This window comes from Nanorana parkeri, unplaced genomic scaffold (assembly GCF_000935625.1).
Source record: "Nanorana parkeri isolate BGI_ZX_2015 unplaced genomic scaffold, ASM93562v1 scaffold607, whole genome shotgun sequence".
Lineage (NCBI taxonomy): Eukaryota > Metazoa > Chordata > Amphibia > Anura > Dicroglossidae > Nanorana > Nanorana parkeri.
In genome coordinates, this window is record NW_017306875.1 from 496383 (window position 1) to 515108 (window position 18726).

An 18726-nucleotide genomic window follows, 5' to 3' on the forward strand; every position below is an offset into this window, starting at 1 on the left:
TAATGTGCCTGCGTTCCGAGTGTGGGCGATCGCAATGTGGGCGATGCCATTGACTTCAATACAGCTCCACAACCCCTTCCGCACCTGAACGCAGGGAGTCGGCTGGCTTACATTCCAATGCGCCCTACAGGTCCCGGCGTCCTGTTCTCCCGTGGTGCTCGTGTGGCCGACGTTGCACATGGGGTGTCCTGCAACTTTCCATCTGCAGTGTCTGACACATTCAGCCGGCAGCCGCACGAGCACCACGGGAGCATAGCCGTAGCCAGCTCCTTTTGCGCCTGAGGCAAGAAAAAAAACGTTTTTTAAATTTATTTCTATTTTTTTTCATTTGCATTATTTATTTTTATTTTTTTTAATTTTCGTAATTTTTTTTTTTAATCTCTTGGTATGGCTTCGGGGAAATATTAGGGGTCAGAGGATTGGTACATACTAGTGACGAGCAGTGAGGGGAGAGAGAGGCGCCGGCTGTCAGATCCTGGCCGAGCGTCTCTCTCTCTCTCTCTCTCCTCACCGCTCTTCATTAGTTCTGTGACAGCGGCTCCGTCCTCCCCCGCCGCCGGTTCCTTCACTTCTTCTCGGATCCCCGCTGGGGAGAGCAGCGGGGATCCAGAGAAGCGGCGGGAGGAGAGGACAGTGCGATCTACCAGTGATCGCTACGCGATCGACTGGTAGATCGCGATCGACCTTGTGGGCACCCCTGCTGTAACCCTTCTGTACAGCAGCATGCAGACTAGGAAATGGCGTCTCAGCACTGTAAGCCTATTAGGGTCCTACTGCATTGCACATAACATTGCAAGAGAGCATAGAGTGGACCTCACCAGTGCACTGCTACTGAACTTTCTCTGACCATGTAGCAGGCTGCTGGTGGCCTGACAATAAGCGCTGATCACAACAAAAAGCTTAAGGGAGCTCAAGGGGTTGATTCACTAAGGCAAACAGGCTGTTCACTTTGCAAGGGATTTTCCCCCTACCTTAGTGAATAGGGTGAAACTCTGCTGACTTCCATCATCCAATAATGTGCAAGCAAAAATACTGTTTATTTTCCTTGCACGTGATTGGGTATTCTTTACAGAGTGAATTTTCACCACATTTACAAAGCTAAAGGAAAATTGCCTTGCAAAGTGAACAGCCTATTTGCTTTTACTAAATTAACCCTTAAGTCTCACCCACTTGTGGTGTTAACGTGGATCTTTACCCATATCTTTAAAATAACACCAAAAACACCTCTAGAAATGTTTAGTAATGACAATCTACAAAACACATACTTCTAGATAACTACAGGCTTTGCATTTTTTGCATACTTTATTTCTCTTTTCTTTCCCAGTCTTCTGACAGTTGTCATGTTTACTAAATGCAGGTTACTAGCTCTCCTATTACTTCCTGGATTTCTGGCACGTGACTAGACATGTGACTAGGCATGTGACCATGCACATCAACTCAGGGGAGGAAAATGCCTTCCCCTGAGATTTTGTGAGATTACAGATGAGATTTCCTTCAATGCTCTGCTGATGACAAAGGCAATCCCAGTGTGCATTGCTTTGGCAAACTGAAGTCATTTTGCCCATCCAAAGCAGGAAGTGAATGCTCTGCAAGTGTAATAATTTCAAAATCACAGCATTTTACACCTGACATGTCTATGCTATTATTAATCATCATACATAGAGGAATGCATTGGCAGAATTAGATTTTTGAGTGTAAAGCTCGGCTGTAAGACCTTTCCAATGAGAGAGCCTAACTAAACAGCAAATCAGGGCCCTGTTTGTTGTCTGGCAGGGGTTGTCTGGATTACACCATTGATGAACAGTTAAAACCGTTCACAAACATGTCATTTAAATGTAAATGTACACTGAGCCGCTTGGAGTTCAGCTTTATTCACTGGTAAACACAATAAATGTACGGTGGTGAAGAGTCCCATAGTTTAGAAAGAATGCCGATGATATATTCATGTGCAATCATAATAGATTTCAATATTTCTACCAAAGCCTGCGTGAAAGGAACCAGACATTATTGAAAACACCTGAACTGGCATGTACAAGTTTTCTCTTTCTTTTCACCCAAAAAGTTAATTTGTAAGCTTCTGTGTGGTAACTAAAGCTACCTTAAGATTTAGTGATTATAATACACCAAAACATTTCAAATGACACATTACCTGGTATTGCCTTTGCCCATTTCACTGCAGATACCACCTGGCGGCCCCCGAGCATGTTCAGAGAGGACATGACACGCCATGCAGTCTCTGGAATGGTGCCGTCATAACCTGAGTACAATACTTCTGGCTCAATGGCCTCCAATAAGGAGATCAAAGTAGGTGTAAGTTGTGCTATGGAGGCAGGGACAATGGTCTTCACTGAACTTTCAGGTAGTTCACGTACTGCGGTTGTGTTAGACTGCTGTATACCTTTTATCTTCTTCTTAGTTTTGCGTGCTGTAGAAAAGACAAAAAACATTTAAGAAAACATTTTCCATAGGCTTTATACTGGTCTTACGGTATATATTAAAGCTACTGTAATATAAATGCCCTCAAAATAATTTCCCCCATTTTTGACAGAGTGCAAAATTGTTAAAACCCATGTCATTTTTTTATTTTTATTTACTGCTGTTTGTATCCCTACTGCGGAGATTTCCCACATTTCCTGTCCTGGTAACAGGAAGTTTAACAAAAACACTATTGTAGTGAAGTTTTATAATCTCGGTCAGGTCTTTATTGGTGTGCTTGTGTCTTCCTGTCGTGCTAATTCCAGTTCCCTAACCTTTTTGTTTTGGTGTCACTAGGGAAGAAAGTACAAAGACATGCCCCTATCGAAGTCACAGCTGGCAATAAACACCTGACGTTTCCTCTTCTTTATCTGTAGCTTAAAATAAAACTCCAGTGATCATACTTGTCTGAGGACATTAACCCCTGTGATAATTTTACAATCATTAACTGTAGGAACTCTTGTTACTAATTGAGCTGACAAGACTTCCAACTAGGCAAGATGATTCTTGTTTGTAAGCAAAGCTCATTAAGCTTAAATCTCAATAAATACATACAACAGGGCTTACAGACAGAAAATATTGCCTGATGGCCCCCTTTTTGCCAGGCTCGATTTACACTACTTGTGTTGCATTTATTGCATTGCGAGTTCCCAGCTATATCAATGCACAAACAGAAATCAGGCTCAGCTGAAGGTGTGATGTTGTATCTTTGAGGAGGAAAGGCCTCCAGGGAAGCATGCTCTCTGCTGTGCATTGTAAAGTGCCTTGACAGCAGAGTTGCTTCCACATGTGTTTGCAAATGTATGCATCAAAATTATGAGCAGTTGAAGCAGTTTAGTACTTTTCCTGGCTGGTTTGAAATTGTGCCAGGGACCATTTTTATTGTTTCAAATATTGAAGCAAGACCCAGGAAGGAAACTAGCATTTTCAGTGGGAGAACAACAATGACATTCCCATATTCATGACAGATTCCCTTTAACTTTCATTGTCAATAAGACCTGGTAAATGAAAAACTGTAGGGAGTAGGCTAGATCTTCTCAAATTTGCTGGGCTACACTATAATACACCATTGTCTTAAAGAGATGGTCGTTTTTTATTTTATGTCTAGAATTCTAGACAAGTAATTAGTTATCTCTGAAATTGATGTTCCTATATTAATCCAAGGTCAAGAGGACGTCTAAAAGACGAGGTCCAGAAGTGTTAAAGAAAAATCCAAAATTATTCGAAGACTGTCTCCTTCAGGTAATGCCGGGTATAATTTGGAGTAAAGTGAGATGAGTAGTGACATCATAGTCGGGATAATTCCTCCTCCCAAAATTTTGGGTGATACAAGCTTAGATAAATTTGGGAGAAGGAAGACTGAACAGGGAGGAATGAGAAGAGAAAACGAAAGTTGACTGGAAGAAAACCTGAACATCTGATAAGGAGTTTCTGTCACTAAATTGACCAAGGCTGAATATCACTGAGACCGAAAACTTTCCAGATTAGTAGTAAAGTATAATTTTGCATCTATTTGCAAGCAATTTATGGTACCCATATATATCTGACTAAACCATTTAATCTAACCATTCGGTGACATAGTGTTAGCATCGAAATTGAATTAGAGAAATGTTAGCTGCAGTAAAAATTATCTCTAATATCAATTATGTTATAGAACGGAAGTTAATTCAAGCTCCTACCCAAGAGTTTAGTCTGATTGTGTGTATATATATATATATATACACATATATATATATATATATACACATATACATACAGGCAGTCCCCGGGTTACGAACCAGATAGGGACTGTAGGTTTGTTCTTAAGTTTAATTTGTATGGAAGTTGGAACAGGTACATTTTTTAAGTGCAACTCCAGCCAAAAATGTTTGTTTTGCTGTGTGTGCCCCAGTTCAGAAGATTTCCCCTCACTTTCTGTCCCTGTGACAATTGGATTTTGAAAATTTTGGGTTGTCGTGGAAACAAGGATTGGTGATAAAGCTTCAGTGGAGACACCTTTTTCCCATGATCGCTCTTACAGGAGTGAATTTCCCTTCCTAGGGGTAGATTTCCTCTCACTTCCTGTTGTTGCAAGGACAGGAAGTAAGATTAAATGTTTCTAATGAAAGATGATACAGACAGCAGTAAAAACCTCACAGTGACCCAGAAGAGGTGGGCACCCCTCGTCTGGATGTCTAACAAGAGCCAACTTCCTGTAATGTACATACAGTACTACAATCCAGACTCAAAAAGGCGAACACTCCTCATCAGTACGAGCACGATAACATTACAACTACTCCTGCTGTACAGTAATAGCCTCCGTTTGTAAGTAGGAGTCGGATGTATGTAACTCGGGGACTGTCTGTATATAGATATACACACGCACACAAAATAGCTTGGCTGGACTTTGTCTTTTACTTCAGATAGATTTTAGACTAATTAGCTGATCCTGTCTATTAGAGAAGTATTGCCTACCGGTTAATGTATACCAGTAGTTGGAGCTCTAAATATTTGTTTGCTGGCGTAAGTCACGTGTTAAATCTGTACATTCTTTTGTGATCACATCCTACTGAGAGTTTCAGGAGCTGCATTTCCTAGATACATGGTCCTGTTTTACTAATATCTAGTACAATATCCTGTGGTTTTATTTTCATAGTGTTACATCGCATTGCATATTTTAAATGTTATTATTTATTTTCACCAGTAATATTTTGTTTACTAATTTGCACTAATTTAAATTTAATAAATATATATATATATATATGTATGTGTATATACTGCACAATATTATTGTACACAAATGCCCAAATGCTCTGATACTTACCTCTGATAGCGGAACTTCCAGTCAGAGGAACATTTCCTCTGACTGGCAGTGCCATAGGGGAATATGGAGCCAGCTTCTTGCGCAATCAGGAAGCCGGGTGGCGAGTAATGACCTGCCTCCCGGCTTTCTGATTGGTTGGGAAGCTAGCTCAATGCTGATTGGCTGGGGAGCCAGCTTTCTGGCCAATCAGCATCGAGCTGGCCGAACACCCAACTCCTTGCTGATTGGCTGGGAAGCCAGCTTCCCGGCCAATCAGCATCGAGCCGGCCAAACAGCCAGCTTGGTTCCGATTGGCTGGGAAGCGAGCCAATGAGCATGGAGCCTGCTTCCCGGCCAATCTTCCTGATGCTGATTGGCTGGGAAGCCGGTTTCCGGGCCAATCACAATCGAGACGGCCAAACAACATGGAGCCGGTTTCCCGGGCAATGAGGAAGCCGAGCAGCATGTCATTACATGCCGCCCGGCTTCCTGACTGCCCTGGAAGCTGGCTCCATGCCACCCGAAGCACCAGTATCAGAACTGGCGAGTAACGAAAGCAAAATATCGGTACTCAATACCGAAAAAACGGTATTGATGCATTCGTAGTTCATACAAAGAACTACTAGGGAATCGCCTTAAATTTCAGATCTCTACCTGTTTTCATAAATAAAATACTATTTTTTATCAGAGCAAAGGTTCTGCCATACCCAATATGTTGCTACCACTGTATACAACACCTATGTAATGTGTCTATTGCCAACACTGTTGAACAAGTTGTCATTTTGCTTCTGTGAAAACAAAAAATGCTGAACAAGAAAACTAAAAAAAAAAACATTGAATAATTTGGTTTTCCGATACTAATAATTCTCTTTGTATATACCGTCACACATGATTGAGAAGTATAATGTGATTATTAAACTATGCAATTAAACTTTATATACACTGATGCGCTTTAGATGTTTGAGATTCTTTTTTGCCTTTGCAGTGAATTGGAGTTTAAATATTATTGCCTATTAAGTATTTTTAGCACCATGGCTCGCTGCCATGTCCATTAGTTAGTAACAGGAAATCAGCAATGTGTAGAAAAATATTCCAGTCTCCGTGGGGAAAACCTCCATACAATATACACACATATACTTATGCAAACAGGAACTGTAGTCGAGATCACTTATGTGGACACACACCTCAAATGGTTCAATGTCCCTCTGAAGGGTATAATTAAACCTGTGATGCAGCAGGCCACATAATCTGCAATTAAAGTTTTTTGAACACCTGAGCTGACAATATTAAAGTAGAACTCCAGACAAATTGTTTCTGTTTTGAAAGTGTTGAATAGAACGAAGCAGAGTTAAAACCATTGCAAGGTTTTATTGCCATCTATGTTCCAATTGGTGTGATTTCCAATCACTTCCTGTTATGAGACCAGGAAAGAAAGCAAGGAAAATCTCTCCAAACAGACCACCAACAGCAATAAAAGCACATTAAACATTTGAATGGAGAAGAGTTGAAACCACTGTCAACTTTTTGAGCTGTCTGTTAACACTGGAAAGATTTATTTACCTCCTGCGGTGTCAGAGTTACAAGGAAGTAGAGAAACATTTTCCAAAGGGGACAGCAATAAAAAACCCACTAGAAGTTCAAACCCTTCTCCCCACTATCCAAACAAATAAATACACATTTTTTGAAGCTACACTATTACAGGAAGAGGTCAAATTCACCCTTTAGAGAGTTCACATCTAAAGCCTCTTTGTAGGCGACCAACTCTAAAACACATTATTACAAATAAATAAGCGTGCACCTATTTAAAAGAAGAAAAAAAAAAACTTATTAAATATTACATTGACTGCACTAAAAATGTTTATGAGTAAGGCCTAAAGTGTATTGTAGCCCTGTTATGGGATCAGCTCCTTTAAGAGAAAAGATATTGCAGCTGCAGGTGGAGCCAGAGAGCACAGCTTTGTGGGGATTGTGGACACAGCCACTGAGGAATTACAAATGAAAATGGATACTTGAACTACAGTTCCCAGAGTGCTACAGGGGAGAAGGGAAGTAAACTCTGGGGGCTAAAGGTTGCTGGCGGGAGTCTGGTGTGAGGAGACGGAGGCCAGACTGCTGTTGCTTGTGTTGTGCAGCCAGCTTGTGGAGAGACAGTGCTCACTTGTCACACGTGCAGTCCTAAGTGACATCTGCTGCACAGAGTAAATGGCTGTTTGTTCATGTCTGGAAGAGGATCCTCTGGGGCTGTGAGTGAGGTGCCATCCTGCTGAGAGGCCATTGTGGGCGGCGACTCGGCCCGGACGGACGCCAAATCTGATGACCAGAACCCCTGATGACATCAGACTTCAGCTCCTATATATAGTTCTTCATCACAGAAGATAATTGCTGACATCCCTGCCGGCTACAGACGCACATCTCCCTCTGTGTATGGGTGAGAGGCCTCCGGCCTGCTGTTGTCATTAACAGTACACATAGATTTTCACCGTTTGTATTGGGCCCCAACGTTGGCTAGCTGAAGAAACTATCACTGGCCAGTGGGTTAGGTACCCGGGTACATTGGGACTAAGTTTATATATACAGTTTGATTACTTTCCAACAAGTTCACAGTTAGAATAACCGCATTTACTGATCATCACTGTTATGCTGATGTCTCATATACAGTCTCTGTGTTATGCTGTGTAAAGATAAATGTTGATGTTGTATACTGCTATTCAGATTATTATATACAGTAAATAGTTATTTAAAATCTCACAAGGTGTGCTGTGGATTCATTGTTTGTGGTGTGTCACAGAGGTGATACAGAAGACCCGATCATCCAGCGGCTCCTTCGGGGGTGAGCGCTACAGTATTAACACAGAAACGCGCAGACCAAGACAAGCACATAGACTCTGACAAACCTGAATACACTGCAGTACATTTTTAAAGGTTAAACTGTCAAATAATATGTTTTAGACCTGAAAAGGAAATACAGCAGCGACTAAAATAAAGATAGTGGTAACACATGGCTTGTCTCAGAACTATTTCTAAGTCATTCCTTGCTAATGGATCAGAAGTCAGTTCTCAGTCATATTAATGCTGTACATCACAGAATATTCTGCAACCTGGGAAAGGACAGCAATGCAGATGCTGCATTGGTTTAAATAGATCCCTAAGGTTCAGCAATTCTGTACAGTACTCTGTCAATCGATACTTCTAATTTTCTGGAAATCAATTGTGAATTAATTTGTTTTTCAAGATAATATAGGTACAGCTTCCACCTTTACTTCACCGTTCTATGTTATAAAAATAAGCAAACCATACTCTCCATATATAAGCTGCATTACCAGAATCACCTACAAGAAGCAAACCAGGTGAAATCTCAAGACTCAGGGTCTCAGTAGCATCCAGGAGCTGCATGGGGGTCAGGCATACAGAGATGTTGAGAAACTGTTATTTAAAATAAAGTACAGCCAAAGTACACATAGATTTTCACCGTTTGTATTGGGCCCCAACGTTGGCTAGCTGAAGAAACTATCACTGGCCAGTGGGTTAGGTACCCGGGTACATTGGGACTAAGTTTATATATACAGTTTGATTACTTTCCAACAAGTTCACAGTTAGAATAACCGCATTTACTGATCATCACTGTTATGCTGATGTCTCATATACAGTCTCTGTGTTATGCTGTGTAAAGATAAATGTTGATGTTGTATACTGCTATTCAGATTATTATATACAGTAAATAGTTATTTAAAATCTCACAAGGTGTGCTGTGGATTCATTGTTTGTGGTGTGTCACAGAGGTGATACAGAAGACCCGATCATCCAGCGGCTCCTTCGGGGGTGAGCGCTACAGTATTAACACAGAAACGCGCAGACCAAGACAAGCACATAGACTCTGACAAACCTGAATACACTGCAGTACATTTTTAAAGGTTAAACTGTCAAATAATATGTTTTAGACCTGAAAAGGAAATACAGCAGCGACTAAAATAAAGATAGTGGTAACACATGGCTTGTCTCAGAACTATTTCTAAGTCATTCCTTGCTAATGGATCAGAAGTCAGTTCTCAGTCATATTAATGCTGTACATCACAGAATATTCTGCAACCTGGGAAAGGACAGCAATGCAGATGCTGCATTGGTTTAAATAGATCCCTAAGGTTCAGCAATTCTGTACAGTACTCTGTCAATCGATACTTCTAATTTTCTGGAAATCAATTGTGAATTAATTTGTTTTTCAAGATAATATAGGTACAGCTTCCACCTTTACTTCACCGTTCTATGTTATAAAAATAAGCAAACCATACTCTCCATATATAAGCTGCATTACCAGAATCACCTACAAGAAGCAAACCAGGTGAAATCTCAAGACTCAGGGTCTCAGTAGCATCCAGGAGCTGCATGGGGGTCAGGCATACAGAGATGTTGAGAAACTGTTATTTAAAATAAAGTACAGCCATTCCTGGATTCAATTTACTTTTATAAAGGTCTTTCATTATAGGAAAAAAATAACTCAGCTTCTAGCAGTAATAGCTTTTTAATGTGTGGGATGACATTTTTATTATTTTGTATGTTTTTCTTCATTACAGCTTGCTCGTTCTCTTCTCCTTCATTGTAAAACTGGTCATACCCTGGCAGTTTTTCAAAAGTTTATGTCAAGAAAAATCCTGCCAGATCATTCGATAATGCCATCATTTGATTTTGCAATGAATGGAGTTTTCATAACAAAAAAACACATTCACTGTTAGAATTTTGTTTGTTCAAAAATAATTTTCCTTTCTGCTCCTTCAATTTTTTTTAGTCACTATGGTTAAAAGCAATTGTCAATTTGACCCCATTAACAATTAGAAAATGAAACAAACGTTTGGAAAACTATTTTTTTCTAACACAATTCTACTGGGTATGGCCAGCTTAAACCTGTCAGCCAAGTACAAGTGCTGCTCAATGGGCCCACTTTTAGACAGAAAAGACCCTTCGGGAGGGGGTCCCTCTGCTTTTGGTTTCAATTTGTTACCTTCATGACTTCTCTGACTTTGAGGAGGAGTTATCTTCCCTGACTCCAGTGGTAAACCATGCCACTGATGCTAAACTATACTCACCTATCCCTGCTCTACCTGTAAAGCACACTTTGGTGGGTGCTTTTATTGGGTAGTGGGATAAGAGGAGGCAGGCACTTAGCTTCAAATTCACAGAAATCAAGCTTTTAGTGACAAAGTTAAAGCAGGATCAGAGGGGCCCAGAGAGCATACTCTCTGATTAACAAATCTAAACTCAGGTACCTTGTCGTCCCTGCTCTTGCATATGACTTACTGCCTGCCAGGTTTGTTTTAAATAGCACGTTCGCACCTGCCAGTCATTGACATAAAGCACTTAGGCATCATACCATACTTCAACATATTGTCAAAGGACATGTTGGAAAACACAAATAAAGGTAGTTTTTATCTTTTTTATTTCCTTGATGCACACTGACAGCTGCAGAATCTAAAAAAATGCAGCAAGATCTAGTATACATATTCTAGCTGTGAATGTGTGAGCACAGTTCTCTAAAAACACTTGTGATTCAACTAACTGGTATCCCCTAGTATCCAGTTCTGATCTGTCAACAACTGGACGAAGAATGTTCTTTCAGCATAATGACATGGTAATCAGAATTCTTTCCTGCAAATTCTCTTAAAACCTCCTGCTGCCTTATGTTATGTAAGGCTAAAAAGAAGCGTGTCCACAGTGGCAAAGAATAAGCATACAAAAGTATCACAGCGTCTAACAGCTAATATCATGGCTCCAATAGAATGTGGCACATACCATCAAAGAGTCCAGTGTGAACACATTTCATAATACTTTGACATTTTCTACTACAACACTAGCAGTAAATGTTTACTATTCTGGAAATACAATAACCTAAGCAAAGTGGAATTCCATTTTTTTTTTTTATTACTGCTTGCCTCCGATTCGCTGTCTAGAGTATTTCTTCATTTAAGAGACCCTGTCACCAGGCCATTAATTTCAATAAAAGTAATCCTACAAGATTATATAATAATTATATAAAGCCTTCCTTTTGTAGAAATCCAAAAGCCCTGAGACCGCTAGTGGGCGCATCCATTTTGGATTTGATGTTAGTAGCCCCAGCAGACTCAGAGCTGTCATTCAAGCGAGGCTATACGCTTCTCTCCCAGCAGCTACATAAAAAGCCATGTAGGGAAGAGAAAGGCAGAGATGCTGGGGCAGCAGAGAAAGTAATGAGACAGCAGTGATGTGTGGGGGCTTGGTGCAAACCCAGTTCTGAGTACACACAAGCACACAGAAAAGTGTGACTGACACCCCCTTCCCAGCCCAATCAGTTGCGGCAGAGACTTACCCACCATGTAGCTACACGTCAGAAAAAGATGGTGATTGCCCCTGATGCAACTGATTCGGCCAGGAGGGGGAGGTGTCAGTCGCAGTGTTGCGCTGGCTTGGACTCTTACTCCAGTGAACCGGGTTTACCCCACACATCACTATTAGACACTACTAGAAGAGGAGAAGGGGGACTATGACATTCAAGAAGGGAAGGGGACTGTGGAATAGGGACAAACTAGTAAATTTTTCAAAGTTCAAAGGCACCTTGCAAGTAAGTAAAATTTATTTATTAAAAGGAAAACCACTGCTTTTAAATACATTATTTTTCTGTGTTTTACCTGCAATTTTAAAATTTGGTGACAAGTTTTCTTTGATATAGGCAATAGCGTGCAAATGAATAAATTAAGAAGTTATGGAAAAGCCACAGGTCTATAACATTGTGACCAAGAAATAACTGCTGCTTCTTAAGATATCAATACAGGTTTCAAATGTCTCTCATTTAGTCCACTGATTCCCCCATCAACTTCCCACTGCTCCAGGGAGGGAGTGTATGCATATACAGTATATCTTTTTGTCAAATTAGGCATATGCTTAAATATAATGATTAATTCCTCATAGCAGTAGATAAACACTATGGATGCACTGATACTAGTACTCACCTAAATGCTCTGATACCTACCCCGATACTGGAAAATTACGGTCAGAGGGAGATTTCCTCTGACCGTCAGTGCCCTGAGGGAAAATGGAGCCGGCTTCTCGGCCAATCAGCATGGAGCCGGGCTTCCAAATAAATCTTTAATAAAAGAAAAAAGTGACCCAAAAGGAAACAGAAAATGGTTTGCTCCTCTCAGAGCTGAGAGAAGAAGTTCTCCCAAGAACTGAGGCTTACTGGGAGTGAGAGGGGCTCTCCAAGTGGGGGATTTCACCATTGGGATAGTTCACCCCCTGTCATAGTGACAATGATCAAATAGATGGCATTTAAAATCTGATAGGAAGTCTAATCCTCCATCACTCTGCAAAACTAGTAAAAAAATGTTTTAGCTGGCAAGTCACTAAATATTGGTATTTATGTAGCACAAGTACTGACACAGCATTTAATGTGCAGCCTGGAAAAAAATCTATATACTTAAGGTAGCTCTCTGAAAAACCTATCATTCCCTCTGCCGTAATTAATCACAAAAAATGAAACAAATGTTGGCTTTCCTTGAAACAGTAAATAACATAACCAAAACCAAATGTCTGCAGGAATCTACATTTTATTGCAAAAAGAAGATTAAAGAGCCTTATCTGATTTAATCTTCCCTGCTGCAAATGTTCCATACAATGCATGAAAAGGGAGGAATGCCAGCGCATACAGTATATGCTTCTCTACTTTCTGGAGCTCGAAATACTGTACATATTTAATTTGGAAAACAGAACTGCTTTTCATCAGTGCCAGAAGGGGATGATACAGTAAGGCTGATATTTACTTTGGAAGAGACACGGAGAAGCAGTTTCCATGCAAAGGCTTTACCCTAAAATCCTCACACCAGATAGAGCACATATACTGCTGTGGGGATCTTGTTGATGCCAACTTCAGGCCAATTCAACACATTTCAATGGGGAAAAAAATTATGTAATCCTTTTCCATAAATTCTAGTTCTCCCTCTCAGACTATTAGAAATGCAGACGCAGAGAGTGAAAAAAGAGGTACGACCTAGGTTTTGTTGATTTAAAAAAAAAAAAAATCCTCTCCAGGGTAGAAAGCTGTCTAAAGATGACCACACATGTTACAACCTGATTTAAAAATCCTCTTTAGATTTACCAATAACTATGTAGTGCAAGGTTCTCCCTAAACAACTCATTCAAGTTACCGTATATACTCGAGTATAAGCCGAGATTTTCAGCCCATTTTTTTGGCTGAAAAGTGAAGCAGACCCTCACAACTCAAAGTAGTTGACAGTTCTAAGGAGGACATTGTACGATTCGTGTTACCAAAGTGGACAATGTGTTTTTTATAATCACAATGGGGTGGAAATAATCATCTTATCAAAGACAAAAATCTCAGCACTGTGCTGATGAAAAGGAGCAAGACAATGAAGATTCAGCCATTATTAACACTAATAATAGAGTTGCTAGAATATTAATTATATTAATCATTTAGTTTAATAATTGTTAACATTTTATTTTTTAAAAAAGGTCAGTTGCAGGTTAAAATGAAATACCAAAACCTTTTTTGATGAGGAATGAGGTAGGGACAGAAGTTTTTATTGCTGGCTGTGACCATGTGAGAGAGATTTCGCCTCACTTCCTGTACAAGTGATGGGTGAAACTGAAGAGATGTGTTTTCCCCCCTTACAGTGATCCAGACAGCATTTAAACATTTACAGAGGCTCTAACATCACCTCACTCATTTTTCACTGAGCGAGGGGAGGTTCAAGGCTTGAAAAAAAGAAGATCTCAGTACTTTACAGCAGCACATAAGTACCTTTTTGTTTATTTAAGCTAAAATATTTCATCAGATTTTATTTAACAGTTTTTCTTTACTTTTTGTCCAACAGAACATACACAGATTAAGAACAGCAGAACCGTCATACTGGATACAGATGGGAGCCGTAGCTCCCAGAAATCGCACATTAGCAGTACTAACATAAAAACATATAAAGATGGGCATCCTGTTTTAACCCAAGGACGTACGGCATACGGAGCTACAAAAGTGCTTCCAGCTGGCCAGCTCAGTATGCCGTATGGACCTGGCATTTACAGTTCTACTATAAGCTGATGGTTGCTTTAGCGACCATCAGCTTATAGTAGAACTGTTCAGCAGACTGTCCCCTTTAAATTAATAGCTGTCATCAGCGGCTCACAAGCCACTGATGACCGCAAAAAGGGTTAAGCCCTGGGTCTTTACAGAACTAGCCGGTCAGACAGCCAGTCAAAGCACAAAGACATTGCCATAACCTGAAGATGCTAGAGGGAAAAAAAGGAACACTGGTTTAGAAAAAAAAACCAAGTGCTACTTATATTTAGAATGATTGGAATAATACCAATTAGGGAAGCACCGATACCGATACTAGTATCGGTGCTGATACTGGGCATTTTCACAAGTACTTGCACTCATGAAAGTAGAGCCCTGGAAAGCCCCCACCTGTCCGAACGCAGCCCTGGAGAGACCCAAATGCAGTCCTGATGAGACGCCGCACGCAGCACTGATAAAATTGCACAGCCCTGATGAGCAACACATAGTATGTAGCTTGATATTATTCTGCATTGCTGTATAATGGGTGCATTGCAAGGGGTAAGTGCTCGTTTGCATCTGGGTGCTAAAATAAGAAAATGATACTCGCCCAAAGCTCCAAGCTGGCCAGCTGTCACAGCACTCCCTCCAGCATTGGAATCTTCTTCAGCATCCTCACGTCTATAAATTGGGGGGAATTTATAAAAACTGGAGCAGATTTGCAACCAATCCGCTTCTCTGTCTCATTTTCAAATCTTACCTGAACAAACTAAAGAGAAATGCAGATTGGTTGCCATAGGTAACTGCTCCAGATTCTCTCTGCTCCAGTTTTGTTAAAGCCCCCCTCTGTGTACAAAACATGATGATTTAGACAGCTGCAGAGGAGGGGAAGAGATGTTAGAAAGACCTGTCTAAGAAGGAGCTTCGGGTGAGTAATTTTTTTTGTTGACCTGGAAACAAACGAGCACTTAACCCTTGCAGTGCGGAGGTAGCCCCACTGCAAAGGTTAATAAAACAATTCCTGGAGTTATACTTTAATGGGCAGCAAATACACCACAATCCGCATAAAGCTGACATTTAACATCGTACCACAATGTACAGATGGTTTATATCTTTGCATTGAGGTGTGCTAAATGCAAGTGTATTGTGTCTTGCAACGTAATGTGTTAAGATGTTGTGGTAATGCAAACTTTACCTAGCACTACTGCAACCCAGTAGCGTGATTGGGCCCTTGCTGAAACAAATTAGGTAATAAATGCAATCAATGTATCACTGGATTTGTGCTTACACTTTGAATGTTAGGCCCCATTCACACCTAGGCATTTTGTTGCGTATATTTATGAGCGACAAAACGCCCAGCAGCTAAGTTTCCATTATTTCAACAGCCTCATTCACACCTAGGCGTTTTGTCGCCAGCTGCAAAATGCCTGTCGCTCAAAAAAATTCCGAGCTTCTTTGGGGCATATTTGCACATGTTGGTCCCTATAAAGTGCAATAGTAAAACCTGAAAAATGCCCAACCCATACTTGTATGCATCTTTTGACATGCGTTTGCCCATTGAGCGCAATAGTTTTGGTCTGCCAGTCAAGATGCACGTCCTCAAAGGAGCGCGTATAACGCGTGTAAAAATGTGCAACAAACGCGCAAAAACAATCAACCTACTCTAGGCAAAACCGTGCACAAAAAAAGCTGACACCTAGGTGTGAATGCAGCCTTAAGGTACCCACAGCTATAAGTAGGGATGCACTGATACCAAGTACCGTACTCTGTACAAGTACAGATACTTTTCGAGCTCCAAGACTAGACTGGAGAAAAATGAAAACATTAGGAGGCAGCTGTCATTTGTAAGGAGCACACGGAGCTCCTGGGATTTGTACATCTCTGTTTTAATGTATGATTTTGTTTTTATAAATATAAATAAAGGAATGCACAGATACCAGTTTTGCGAGTACGAGTACTGATACTTGCCCAAGTACTTACAAGTACTGATACATTTTTGTTTATTGTCATGTGACAGTTTTCCTAAAACAATATCGACTAATGATTTCAGGACAGTGGTGGAGCGCCAGAGCTAGGCCCCAGCTGCAACCCCTGCAACCCTGATAGTTCTCATGAAAATGCCAAGTATTGGCATTGGTACTCGAAAAGTATCTGTGCATCCCCAGCTATAAGACATGACTCTCAAAAAACATGGGAACATGTTCATTTGTGAAAACTGTAGAAAGATAGGTTACGCAGCAGAATTTTCACAGAAAAAGATCAATCTGTAGAGCAGAATGTTTTGGGCTATTTTTTATCAGATGAGTGATTTTTTTTTCCTTTTTCATTTGTCTATTGTATGATCATGCATAATACATACATAATACATATATATATACATGCTTCAGTTTTATGTGGAAACACTACATTTGTCTTATTTTTAACAGTAGGATTCTTGTCAGCAGAGAAAAGCATTTTCTCTGTCTTATGAGCATCTTTGTACTGGTCCTACCCACCAAAGAATTCTGGCAATTTAAAAATGCTTTCAAAAATGTTTTTCAATTGCAAAAAGGATAAAGCCATCCAACAGTTGATATAATTAGAACTACACATCAGGGATTGTGCTGGGTTATGTTGATCCATCTTTTTGTTTTTGATTTCATTCCTACTTTCTAGCTGGTTGCAAGTGGTTAATGATATGGCATGACCACCATATGCAAGAATGCACTATTTTGCCCTTGAATCAAGTATTCATACCTGTGTTACCTTGACCTATTTATATCAGGCAGGTCAAAGTAACACAGCTAGGTCTGTAAATGTTTTACAGACATCTGTGTACAGATAAAAATAAAGAAAGAAAGAAAGAAAGAAAAGACAAATTATTTTAGAACACAGATACTTTTCGAGCTCCAAGACTAGACTGGAGAAAAATGAAAACATTAGGAGGCAGCTGTCATTTGTAAGGAGCACACGGAGCTCCTGGGATTTGTACATCTCTGTTTTAATGTATGATTTTGTTTTTATAAATATAAATAAAGGAATGCACAGATACCAGTTTTGCGAGTACGAGTACTGATACTTGCCCAAGTACTTACAAGTACTGATACATTTTTGTTTATTGTCATGTGACAGTTTTCCTAAAACAATATCGACTAATGATTTCAGGACAGTGGTGGAGCGCCAGAGCTAGGCCCCAGCTGCAACCCCTGCAACCCTGATAGTTCTCATGAAAATGCCAAGTATTGGCATTGGTACTCGAAAAGTATCTGTGCATCCCCAGCTATAAGACATGACTCTCAAAAAACATGGGAACATGTTCATTTGTGAAAACTGTAGAAAGATAGGTTACGCAGCAGAATTTTCACAGAAAAAGATCAATCTGTAGAGCAGAATGTTTTGGGCTATTTTTTATCAGATGAGTGATTTTTTTTTCCTTTTTCATTTGTCTATTGTATGATCATGCATAATACATACATAATACATATATATATACATGCTTCAGTTTTATGTGGAAACACTACATTTGTCTTATTTTTAACAGTAGGATTCTTGTCAGCAGAGAAAAGCATTTTCTCTGTCTTATGAGCATCTTTGTACTGGTCCTACCCACCAAAGAATTCTGGCAATTTAAAAATGCTTTCAAAAATGTTTTTCAATTGCAAAAAGGATAAAGCCATCCAACAGTTGATATAATTAGAACTACACATCAGGGATTGTGCTGGGTTATGTTGATCCATCTTTTTGTTTTTGATTTCATTCCTACTTTCTAGCTGGTTGCAAGTGGTTAATGATATGGCATGACCACCATATGCAAGAATGCACTATTTTGCCCTTGAATCAAGTATTCATACCTGTGTTACCTTGACCTATTTATATCAGGCAGGTCAAAGTAACACAGCTAGGTCTGTAAATGTTTTACAGACATCTGTGTACAGATAAAAATAAAGAAAGAAAGAAAGAAAGAAAAGACAAATTATTTTAGAACAACACTAAACAAGTACACTTCTCTAAAATTCTTAAAATTCCAGTTGTCTCTTTAAAAGACATTTTAACATGGAAGGGCGGAAAATCAAAGCAAATCTGAATAACTATTGATCGATGTCATTACTGAGCAGTGCCAACATTTAAAAAGACTTTGCTGTGATAACGAGAAGAAATAGTTTAATCTTATGATATTGAGGTCTATCCTGGGTTGTATCGTCACTTTCCACTATTCTTTCTCTCCTTCCCTTCTTTGTATACTATCACATGAGTTTGCACCCTCCTGAAAATGGCTCTGTCTATTCCCAGCAAAAAAATCTAAGGCATCATTGCAACAGAAGACAGTGAATACTTGCCTGGACAGTAATCAGTGAGCTTGAGCTCTCCTGTCTTCAAGTATTAAAGCCTCCAGCACAGTTTATGGCAATCACTTCTAGGAGCGTTAAATGCCTACATACCCTGCAATGCGCTGTCCCCC

The 18726-nt window shown here is 40.0% G+C and overlaps 1 protein-coding gene across 1 annotated transcript in view; it reads right to left on the minus strand.

Moving 5' to 3' along the window:
* The window catches only part of NR3C1 (nuclear receptor subfamily 3 group C member 1), a 187800-nt gene that overhangs the window by 17507 nt on the left and 151567 nt on the right, over positions 1–18726 (minus strand). The window contains exon 5 of the mRNA XM_018562858.1: positions 2150–2425. Within this exon, the coding sequence (XP_018418360.1) occupies positions 2150–2425 (276 nt within the window). The remainder of the gene's footprint in view (positions 1–2149; positions 2426–18726) is intronic.